Here is a 12,685-nt window from a genome sequence, read left to right on the forward strand (position 1 = left end):
GTGTGTGTGTGTGTGTGTGTGTGTGTGTGTTGAGTGTCTGAGGCTGTATCCGAACCCAGGTCCTCCTGACTCCAGGGCTGGTGCTTTATTCACTGCACCACCTAGCCACCCCATGAATCTCATTTTCTTTATAGGCCAGATAGACTATGTTTTGTTTTTGTCCAAAAGAATATTTTTAGTATCTTGGATTTAAATTATTGGTTTTCAGGTTACCAGATTTTCTTACCTTTTCCCTGCAGTCTGAGAACTCAGTAGTGTAAGAAAACTTCTCTGCAGTGGAGCAATTACACTCTGCTCTAGAGGACTTGTTGAAACACTTCTTGTATTTTCCAGTTACCTAGAAAGCAAATAAAAAGGGTGAAAGTTAGGAAAGGGAGGAAAAAAGAAAGGAGGAAGAGAAGGAAAGAAGGAAGGAAGGAAGGAAGGAAGGAAGGAAGGAAGGAAGGAAGGAAGGAAGGAAGGAAGGAAGGAAGGAAGGAAGGAAGGAAGGAAAGGAGGGAGGGAATATGGAAGAGGGAGAGAATATAGAAGAACTTGATATAAAGTACCATGAACAAGACAAGATGTGTAACATCCAGGGAGTGTTGCTACATTGGGAACAAGATAATCACAGGGAACATAATAGTACATGTTGTCATATACTTTAGTTTTGTTTTTAATTTTTCCCCTCTCAGGACCAAAGACATATAGAACACTATGGACCAAGAATAGCTAAAACTGTTTTACAACAAAAGGTGATATATCTATGACTTATATTTTATCTCTAATTCAATCTTTGTTTTTGAAATAAAATGTCAGTGAATAAAGTTTCAAATGGAATATGTCATCAGTAATGTATTAGTGTTTTGATGATATTCAGCAGGAGCTACAGAGAAATTTTTCTTAAACAACTACACTGAATATAGGATAGAGTTTATAAAAAGCATCATATGACCAGAGGAAATGACTTACTTTTGATTCAGGAAATAAATTTCTTGGCTTAGGTTTGCTGGGATCAGCATTATAAAAGTTATCTGTGAGTGGGATAGCTATTCCCAAGTGGGATGGAGGCCTGTAGTTTTCCTAGATGGAATTAAACATAATCATACAAATATGGTCTTAGTAGGTAAGCATATGCTTAAGTCACATTGACATTTTAATTAGATTTACTTAATATTCTTAGTTTACCTAGGACCTGTCATCACTGCTTTTAATTCTAACAACTAGGGGGAGCCTAGGTGGTGCAGTGAATATAGCACCAGCCCTAGAGTCAGGAGGACCTGAGTTCAAATTTGACCTCAGACACTTAACACTTACTAGCCCTGTGACTTTGGGCAAGTCGCTTAACCCCAATTGACCTGTCTTCCCCCCTCCAAAAAGCACGCGTGCACACACACACACACACACACACACACACACCAACTCTACCAACTAGATTCCCTCACCCTTAGTCTGTTGGCCCACATTTTGTGTTAGTTCAGTTTGTGATCTAGGTTGAGGTGGAAACAAGAAAGCACGTGGTAGACCCTTTTACTAGGATTGAGGTTTCTATGCACTTGCACTTGAGATAAAGGTCAGGGTCCCAACTGGACATGAAACATGGGACCTGTAGAGTCTAAAATGCCAGGACTCTCAAGTATGGGTACTTATTTAGAAATTGTCGAGGGAATTTCTGAATACTAGGAATGAAGAACAAATATTATTAGCTCAGAGATAAATTTTAGGAATAGGAATGAATATTTTTCTGTTAATGTATGAAAATAACTGAAAAGTATCTTACCACCTTTCATTTATAGTCAATGCTTCATTATTTATGAGATTAATGAACTGTAGCTTTGCAGAATAAAATCTTGTTTTAAATTTGTGGGTATTGCCAATATATTTAATTTCTTTTCATTGATCTAGGTGATCAAGGGCAGAGATAGTTTCTTCTGTTTGTTTCATTTTATCTCATTCTAGCCTGAACAAGAAGCACAATGCCTTAAACGTAACAGGCGTAAGACATTGTGTTTGTTGATGAAAATATAAATTATTATTAGCAAATATATTTCAAGTAAATTGAAGTGTATTATTTGTTTTCAGAATTAAATCAAATAAATTGTTCTTAAAAAACATGCCCTTGATCAGCAATGGTCCAGGGAGATGTGACAGAGGGCAAACTTTTTATTAGTTGGAGAAAGCTCTCTATTTTCATCATGGGGCCCGGGCCAGCTGTTTCTGAGAAAGGTCTTCACAGTGTGGTTCCATTAGTGAGGATTCCCAGTACATCCATCACCTGCATCAAAGTGCACATTCAAATCTCAAGTAGAAATTCTGTTGGGAATTATATGTGATTTGGGATCATTCCTGAACCTTCTTTTCTCAATTAGTGTAAGGAATAATAAATTAAATATATTAAAAATGAAATTGTTTTATACCAGCTAAGTCCAAACATTTAATGTTTAAATTAATAAGCCTAATAAGATTTGCCAAGATTTTAACTCTCAATTCACTCAGCATTCCTGTTCCAATTCAGTCTTTTGCTATGAATCAGAATCAGTGGGCTTTGTACACAGTATAAATCCATACAATTTGTACAAAGAATAAATCCATGTAAATACTCAGTGACTTGTTTCTATTCCTGGTTCAACTCCAATTTTAGGGTGTAGTTGTTTATTGATGTATCCTATATGCTCAGTTATATTGATATTGTTTCCTTTTAATAATATATATAATAGACAAGGTAATGTGTGATTGACATGAGATTTTATTAATTTCCCATAGTACATGAATGCACTATTTACCTATACTGCTAACAACTTCCGTGCTTCAAAATATGGCAGGGAACATGAAGCAAAAATAATTTCTTAACAAGGTGAATTAGTTAACATTAAAATATATTTAATAAAGCCTATGCAGCACATACATTTGTACTCAAAGTCTTATTGACACTTCAAAACAATGGCTACCCGGTGCCTGACACACTAAAAATAGCAAATTAGAAATAAAACCAAAAGGCAGCAATGAGCCTGGCATTAAGGCAAAAGGAAAAGCAACAATTACAACTGAAAAATGGGGGGCAGGATTAATAAAACACCATCAACAGGAGTCATTCCACCAAGAGACAAGCAGTCATACTCATCTAAAGATGTCCTCTTAGATCCTCACTGTATTATAACCAAGTGCAGTAAAGATCATAGTTTCTGGAGAACAGACCCTATTTATTATTAGTTTTTGTTTGTCCCCTAGTGACTAGTACAGAGTATTACATGTAGTAGAACTTAATTAAAAATAAATAAATAAATGACAAGGAATATTCATAATGATGATGTCTAGTCATCAAGAAAAGAAAAAAAAAGGAAAAAAAAATGTCTAAAAGACTCTATTGAAGACAATAGGGCTATTAGTTTTTGTTTGCCCCCTAGTGATTAGTACAGAGTATTACATGTAGTAGAACTTAATTTAAAAAAATAAATAAATAAATGGCAAGGAATGTTCATAATGATGATTCCTAGTCATCAAGAAAAGAAGAAAAGAAAAGAAAAGAAAAATAATGTCTAAACGACTCTATTGAAGAAAATAGAGCTATGAATAGAAAATTTTATAAACATTTCTTTCTGGAACCATCCTTAGCTTCTGTAACATTTCACTTGTTAAGAGTATTTTTTCTTTAAACGTGTCATATCCCTGCTTGAAGACTATAAAGCTCCTGTGAGAGCAGGGCCTGTGCTGTTTTTCATCTATCTCCAACACATATAACACTATCTTTCTTGCGTATAGATGGCAGTTAAGTTCTTATTGAATTGATAGATATTTGAAATTAAAAAAAAAAAAACAAAGCTTTGACAATTAGAGAAGTAAAAATCCATTATTCGGAAAATTTGTGTATATGGATAATTTTATTTTGCAAGGTTGTAGGATAAATGTGAAGCTGAAGATATTCATTTACATCAGAAATAAGATCTATTAGTCCTCAGATCACTTGTTTCAATTACATCAATAAAATTTAGAGTTCAAGCTTTATCTTGCTATGTGTTGATTTCTTCCTAATTAGCTTCTCTTTCAGTTGAATCTTATATAAACTAACCACCAAAAGCAAAATTCAGTAAGTTTCCAATTAACTTGATAATAAATTCAAAGTATATACTAATTGAACCTGGCTATCCTCCATTCCCTTTGTAATAAGAATACAGTGTTTGAGAAAGCGGTGAACTATCTGAAAAGATACTTTTACAAATTCTATCCATTATAGAAAAGTTTGTTAATGAGAAGAGATTTCTTATTGACTCAATAAGAGCTCATTAAGTTTGGAAGAATTTTCAATGAAAATCAATATCCATGGCATATATTTGAATCCAGATGAATAAGACCAGAGTCAGAGCTAGCATTGAGTGATCAGGGCTACAAAGCAGGAAATCAATATTTGGAGATTGGAAAAAAATTAAATAATTATTGCAAAGGTCATTAAATTTAAAAGTTTACTACATTTATGGACTAAAAGAACTTTCAATTCACTAGCTAGTGACACTTTCCGAGGTAAACTAAGAAGCTTCCAGGTGATTTTTTTTTTTCCCTTGCCAGTGAGTCAGGAGGTGACAGGAGGTGACTTTCTCTTCAGCTTGGGTCAACCCCATTCCTTACAATCCAAATAGTGCTCCCATGGAGCCCTTAGGAATGCCTTCCCATTTAATAAACCTTTTAATTATGCCTTGTGTTATGTTCGCAATAAGGAATATAGAGTTGATTTGAAATCGTGCTTTATTGCTCAACCTGATTATGTGACTGATTAATTCTGACTCTAAGAAAGACATTTTAACTTGAAAGTTACCATGCCAGAAAATTTATTTATTCCAATTTTCTATCAAAATTAATTCAGGGTTTTTTTCTAAATGACAGTACCACGGAGATGAAATCATTATAAAGGGTTTTGAGCATCTCAGAAAGAGGGCTCAACTAAATAACTGGTTATTTATATACTAGTTAAAGAGTATAGTTTCTCTTAGTATAGTCTGTCCTTACCGGCAAGGTTTTGATCATATTAAAACCAAGTTCATTTTTATGTGTTCCATTTTCCCAGGCAGACATGGAAATTTCCTGATTAGGAATAAGATACATGTATTTCATGTAACTACAGCTGCTCTTCAATGTCAGTATAATTGTTGATAAATAGCAAAATGTTGATGCTTGCCAAACCACAAATGAAATTGTAGTCATTCCCTAGGAGAAAGTCATATAATTTATGCTCATTTACTCAGATGAGAAGAAGAAAACGGTCAGTACTTAAAGATTAACAAAATAACTGTAGCAATCTCTTTAGGAATAAGTTGTAACAAAAACATTAAATCATTCTTTCTAAGAAAAATTATTATCAGCATAGTTGATTAGTGGTGAAAATTGCTAATTAAAAGTATACCTTTTATATATTATATGTATATATTTTTATATATTACATACTTTTATATATTCTTCCAAACTTAACGTGCTCTTTTTGAGTCAATAAGAAATCTCTTCTCATTAACAAACTTTTCTATAATGGATAGAATTTGTAAAAGTATCTTTTTTCAAATAGTTCACCACTTTCTCAAACACTGTATTCTTGTTACAGGGGGAACCGAGGATAGCCAGGTTCAATTAGTATATGCTTTGAGTTTATTATCAAGTTAATTGGAGACTTACTTAATTTTGCTTTTAGTGGTTAGTTTATATAAGATTCCACTGTTTATATAAACTGTTTAGTGGTTAGCCTATATAAGATTCAAATTAAAAGTATATTATTTTATAATCATAAAAGCATATAAAATATATTTTAACAAATGCTTTTTGAGGTCAATACAACAAACCCTGAAACCATGCTCCAGCTGACAGACTTTTTGCTTTGAAAATGATGATAACATCAATAAGAGTAATTAAAAGCTTCCAAAGAACTTTACTTATTTTGATTTACTTGATTTTCATAATTACCCTAAAAGGTCAGTGTCATTCTTATCTCCATTTAATACATGGAGAAAATGAAGCTAAGTGACCAATTCAGAATTACACAGCTAGTAAGTGCCTAAAGCAGGATTTTCACTCAGGCCTTCCTGACTCCAGGATCATTGTTCTATGCACTGAACTTCCTAGATATGCCAGATTAAGTGAATTCGAAATTCAGATCTATTAAGGCGATGTAAGAAGAGAATCTAAGGGAATTAACTTTTATTCTCCTCCTCAAAAAAAAAAAATCCCTGTCTCTAATCCTAAATTATGATGACCCCCATCATCAAGGTGGTATGCCTTTCACTGGTCTCGCAATGCCTCCGCCACCTGGGCTTCTGCTGACGGCAGCATGATAATCTCAGTCCCTCTAGCATTTGGAGAAGAACAATTTTTTCTTAAACTGCTTACTCATTACTACGTCCTTGGGACTGATTCGTGGGTCATCTCTAAAAAGGAGAAAGTGGGAGAAATGAAGCTAGATGTAAAAATAGATCTAGAAATAAAGGCCGAGAAATGAGTATGCCAAAGGAAAAGGAGACTTGTGTTGCATGATTAGCGCCTTTTCTCTAACGTGAAAAAGAACGCGCGAAGCAGCTGAATGTCACATGCCGCCTCTGGCTTTCCGAAGACAATCACGTTTTGGTTCAAAAAGTCTGTTAAGTAGGAATTTCCATCTTACTTGTCGCAAATATCTGTTGAAAGCTGTGATTTCAATTATATAACTGTCAGTGTCATCCCAGTAGCTAAGAGAGTCTATTTCCATCAAATTTGGATGTCCAGTGAAGACTTCTGCATGTGGCATTTGAAATACCAGTGCGCCTGCGAGACAGAGATTCATGATTCATCAACTACCAAGGTTATTCAAGCAAATAGTGATAAGTTGACAAGCATTTCAAAATTAAATTCTACCAAGGTTAATGTGTGGCTACAGTAATTGTGAAGGAAAGGAATTACAAGTAACTTATCCAAACACAACTGCTTATTTGGCTAATTCATTTTGCTCTTAAAATGTACCCTTAGAGACCAATTGTTCCTTTTTTTTCCAGTTTGCTTTCTCCTTTCTTCCCATTCACATCTTCATTTTGGCTATGTGATAGGAATTTTATGCCTCTACATTTATTTAATTTTAATTTGATTAATCTTGAAGTGGTAAGACTAACTTTAGGGTCATCTGAGGGAGAAATACACTCTTCCAAAGCCACTTAACATCTAGACAGTGACCCAAGTTCACAGCCTTAGAGTCATGACTGACTCTCCTTTTTTCCTTATCCCCCAGGGCTAATCAGTGGCCACATCTCTGCTCATTGTATCTCTACAACAATTCTTGCATCCCTCCCTTGTCTCTAACTTACATAGCCACCACCCTAGCTCAAGTAGTCATTACTTCACTATTGCAACACCTGCAATTAACCTGCCAATGTCTCTCTCCTCTCTAATCTATTTTCCACAATTTTAAAATTCATATCCCTATTGCATGTCTGACTATATCATTGGCTTGTTAAAGAAAGTTTACCATCTCTCTATTGTAGCCAGGACAAAATAACCACACCCCTTCCCCTACTGGGCATTCACAACACCTCATAGCAGGATTTCATATTGCCTTTACAAACTGATTTCACTTTGCTTTGCCTCAAAGCAAAAACCCAAGAGGCCTACTTTCTGTTCTTTATACATGGCATTCTTCCTCTCACCTCTGTACCTTTTGATAGGCTATCTTATAGGCCTGTAATGTTTCCTTGCTTCTATCTCTTGGAATTTTTTGTACCCTCCAGGGATAGCCACTTGATATATGGGCATTTTCCTAATTCTCTTAGTTTCTAGTACTTTCTCTCTTTCTTTGTTTTTATTTCATATGAATTTAATATTTACTTACTTGTATGTATCTCTCTCTGTCTCTCCATACATGTATATGCATAATGTGTGTGTGTATATATATATATATATATATATTATGCATATGTATATATTTCTCCAAATAAAATATCTCTCTTGAGGGCTTGAATGCAGGGACTGGTTTTTTGGTCTTTTTAACCCCAGCATCTAGCAGTACTTGACTCTCAGTCAAACATATCTTCACAAATGCCTATTTAATTAAAATGCCTATGAAATTTCATACATGCCTACTGAATTCAAGTGGATTAAACTGAATTGAAATGAATTGAAAAAGAACAACAGAGGAAAAAGATGATGGGAAAGAAATTCCCATGTATAATTTCTTCTTTATCCTCTACCCTACAAAAACATATATAAATCAAATAAAGTACTGTGGTATGCACTCTAAATTATAGCCACACTGTTCTGAGCTAGTCCTGAGGAGCTCCCATTTAGGGTAGCAGGAGAGGTTATAGCCCAGGGATCAATTGTAGCTTAGCTATCCCAACTAGGACTGTGAGATAGTGGGGCAGGGTATAGAGCATGTGATCCCCGCCTATAGATCCCCATCTAAGTTGATGAAAGGAAGAAGCAATTACAAACCCCAATTCCAAGTTTGGGGGATGACTGTGGGAAGGGGAAGGCCCAGAAAATACAGCTTTTTCATGTGGACTTTTGGCCTACCTGATTTCACAATGAGTATGGAGGCTCATAATATCCTATCTCTTTAACCTTGAGCCCTATACTAAGGAATTGACATGATATTAATGCTAGTAATCTTCAAAAATGAAACAAAAAACAATCAGAAAAATCAAAGGGAAGATCTTTACCAGATACAGAGAATAGAAATGAGCAACCAAAGAAAACCCCTAATATAATCAAGAAAAAACATTTTAAGGAAACTCAAGTCTAAAAACCCAGAAGGGATTAACTCAGACATAATTTCAAGAAATTATCAGGAAAAAAATAATGGATTGACAATAAGGATTCTGAGAGTAGATAAAGAACATGAGGGGAAAAAGGAGGAAAGAGACAAAATATGGTATAAGAAGATGAATTAGAGCTCTTTAGGATTATTTTTGAAAGAAAATAAAGAGATATGAAGTGTGTCAAATTTTATCAAAGATATAAAATGCCTGAAAAATAGAATGGAGAAAGAGAGCTCACAAATCCAGTGATCCAACAAGTTAAGTCAAGGGAAAATACAAAAGAAAAGAAAATATGTGAGGTATCTATTTTTTAAAACTGACCTAGAAAATATAGCAGGAAAGTACACTTTTAGAGCAATTAGACTCCAGGGAAATATTTACAAAACAAAAATTCTGGACATAATATTTTAAGAAATAATTTTAGAAAATTGTTCAGAATTATTAGAAACACAGGGCAAACCAAAACCAAGAAGAATTCATAAATACCTGAAAGAAACATCAAATATTACACATTCAGTAATATCATTACCAAACTCCAAAGCCAGTATCACATGCACACATATAGTACACAATATACTATATATAGATATTTAGTATATATAAATATATGTGTCTATGCATATAAATATATATATATATATGACTATGGATTTGAATATATTATAACCACCCAGGAAGAGATATCACATACCAAAGAGACTTATCACAGTCATAATTACACAGTTTTAAAACAGTAAATATAATAAAGAAAAATATGGAATTTAATATCTAAAAGGTAAAAGATAAAAGCTCAGGGCAGCCAGGTAGCACAGCAAGTAAAAGCACCAGCTCCAGTGTCGGGATGACCTGGGGATCGAATCCGGGCTCAGATGCTCAGCACCACACCCAGAAATAACTGGCCATGTAACCTTGAGCAAGTTACTTAACCCCGATTGCTTAAAAAAAAAGAAAAGCTCAAATCAGTAATATCATCCTGAAAGAGATGAAAGATGCTACTATTCCTTCAGAAACCTATTATAACTAAGGGCCAATGAAAAGAGAAAGAAAGGGTGGGGGGGTGGAGAGAGGGTGTAAGAGGATAGAGGGAGGAAGGAAGGGAGGGAAGAATGAGTGTGGGAGAGATTTTTCTACAAAGTTTTTTTTCTTTTTCCTTATAAAGTGTAACTTAAGACAAAAAAAAGGAATTATAGCTATAATCAAAAATGTGAAGGAGATAATCTATGGTTTCCATCTTAGAATAGTCAAATGAATCAAAAATCAAAAGACACACCTAAAACATAAAGATTCATATAGAAATAAATTGAGGGGTTGGAATGGAATCTTTTATTCTCAATTGTTAACATGAGCTTTGTAATGATTATACTAACCTGTCAGAGTTACACAACAATTAGTCAATCAGAAAGATTTCTGAAAGCCCAAACTGCTTGATATACCAGTGATCCTTTGTGGGAGAACTCTAGCCAAATTTGGAGATGCCCGTAGCAGCCAGAAACTACTGAACCAGCCTTGACCAGCTCAAGGGCAACCTTGAACAGCAGCTGCAGATGTTGCTCCATACTTTCCAAACATTTCCATAGCATAACAAAACTATTTATAATTTTTAATAACTCTTTTTCTAAAATGACCACCTCAATAATTCCTTATGAAAATACAATTCAACAAGGTTTCCTTTAACAACTTTCTTCTTGATTGGAATGCTTTTTCATTTATTTATTTTTTGAAAGGAATCAGGGTTAAATGACTTGCCCAGGGTCTCACAGCTAGTAAGTGTCTCCAAGGCCAGGGCTCTATCCACTGCACCACCTATTTGCCCCTGGACTGTGATTTAAACAGCTCATCCTTACAAAGTTCTTTCTTATTATTCATTTGACTCTGTAGTTTGGTAAGCACATTCTGAGTGAGCTTTATCTTTTTTATAAAGCTCTAAAATCTATGCATATAACTACTGGGTATGTATTTCAAAGAGGTCAAATGCAGAAACACACACATATCAAATAAATGGAAGCAAAGGAGAATCCATCAACTGGAAAATGTCTGAACAAATTTTGCAATATTATTGCACCATAAGAAGGAACATGAAAAATTCAAAGAAATTCAAGAAATATTATATCAAATGATGCAAATAGAAATAAGCAGAATTGGTAGAAAATAATTACATCAGAAGTATCTAACTCACAGCCTGCAAAACTCCCAATTATTGCCTGAGCCAGATAAAATATAATTGGTAAGTTTTAGAATAAATAAAAATATTATACAACATATATAATGTTAATTTGTGGTTTTCTAATTCAATATGTGGTTACAGGAATCCATTTCTCTTTAAATATGATATCACTGATTTATACAATTATTGCAATAATTTAAAAGGAACTAAATTTGAAAAAACATGTGAACTATGATAAAAACTGATCAATCAAGGTGAAATAAACCTTGCTTCTTTTGCCCAAAAAGCAGTAAAGTAGATGTGGTATGAGACATAGTTGTCATACATGGTCAAAGTGTTTACTTGTATGCTTATAATTACACTTCTTTGTTATAAATGAGGATATATTTGTATGGGGTTGTGAAGAAGTCATTGGAGACTAACTGCAGTTAAAAAAGAACACCAATTTATTTTTAAAACTAGAATTATGATCACAGAATATTTGAAATGACAAATTTATGTAGAAGCTACACATATATTCCTTGCTGATTAAAATGTTAATATCAATATGTTTCAATATAATTAATTGTGTTTTTTAAGTTGGTTGATTGCTGAAAGTATGAGATATCATATGAAATAGCAAGGTTACAGGAGAATAAGGGGATTTTTAAAAAAATTCTGTAATAGTGATTATAAAATAACCCAAATATCAAAAGGAACATTTCATATTCAAGAAGAGGAAAAGATCCCTTTATTTCCCATCTTTTACAGATTTTAAGAGAAAAAAAATTGAGCTTACCTTTGCTCACCTTTGGAATTATTCTAATTTTAAAAGTGTATTTATCCCCTATATCGATGTATTTAATAATACTTCGTGATGTTTGGATATCATCGTGCTGAATCCAATGGTTACAAACGGTGGGAGAAATAGACCATGTAGAGGCAAATTGCATTGAAAAGTCATATAACAGCCATTCATTCTCTTTAAAAGTCTTATTGAAAGGTACTAGCATAGGCATCGTCGCCAGAGCCAAAGCTTGTGTATAATTAATAAACTTAATAATAAGGAAGCTGCTATAACCAGGAATCACTACAGTCTTCTGAATGTCAGAACGTTTAAATTTAAATAATGTTCCTAAAGCTAAAGAAAATACAAAAAAATTATTTGGATAAGGGAAGGCGAATACACATTCACACACACACACACAAACCAAACAACTGATTAACTTAATAGATAAATGTATTAAGACTTTAAACCATGGGCTGAACCTAAGGGTAAATTAATTTCACATCATCATTATAATAATATATGATACATATATTATATATTATATATTACCATATATTATATATTTTTCATGTTATGTCATATTCTATCATATTATATATCATATAATAATAATATTCCAAATAAAATTCCAATCAAATTCCAAAAGATAATTTTAATATATTACTATAGAATCTAGGGTAAGAAGGGACCATAAAAGTCAATTGTCAAAACCTATGTCCAATTTAAGATTGTTCTCAATGATATTCTACAAAAGTGATTTTTCAGCCTCCTTGATGTTTCCAGTGACTGCGATATTCACTACTCAAGTATTCCAATTCATTAGCACAGCTCTAATGTTGAAATGTTCTATATTACAGTGAGTTCTGATCTTCTATTAAGATTCAGTTTGCTTCCCTATGCATTTCACACATTGGTCCCAATTCTTCCTTCTGAAGAATTATCATTACCATTTCTACATAGTAGGCTTTCAAGTACTATATTGGTCAAAATTTAAGATGACTTTTTTCTTCCTACACT

At 33.5% G+C, this 12,685-nt stretch overlaps 1 protein-coding gene across 1 annotated transcript in view; it reads right to left on the bottom strand.

Moving 5' to 3' along the window:
- Positions 1-12,685, bottom strand: part of CATSPERB (cation channel sperm associated auxiliary subunit beta) — a 185,040-nt gene that overhangs the window by 69,575 nt on the left and 102,780 nt on the right. Inside the window, exons 18-22 of the mRNA XM_069105680.1 lie at positions 11,678-12,019; positions 6,614-6,753; positions 4,978-5,175; positions 952-1,062; positions 227-337 (exon numbers count right to left, since the gene is read on the bottom strand). Coding sequence (XP_068961781.1) covers positions 227-337; positions 952-1,062; positions 4,978-5,175; positions 6,614-6,753; positions 11,678-12,019 — 902 coding nt within the window. The remainder of the gene's footprint in view (positions 1-226; positions 338-951; positions 1,063-4,977; positions 5,176-6,613; positions 6,754-11,677; positions 12,020-12,685) is intronic.

Source organism: Petaurus breviceps, unplaced genomic scaffold, assembly GCF_028583685.1.
Source record: "Petaurus breviceps papuanus isolate PSGF00001 unplaced genomic scaffold, PetGlider_PUasm1.0 77, whole genome shotgun sequence".
In the NCBI taxonomy this organism is placed as follows: Eukaryota; Metazoa; Chordata; class Mammalia; order Diprotodontia; family Petauridae; genus Petaurus; species Petaurus breviceps.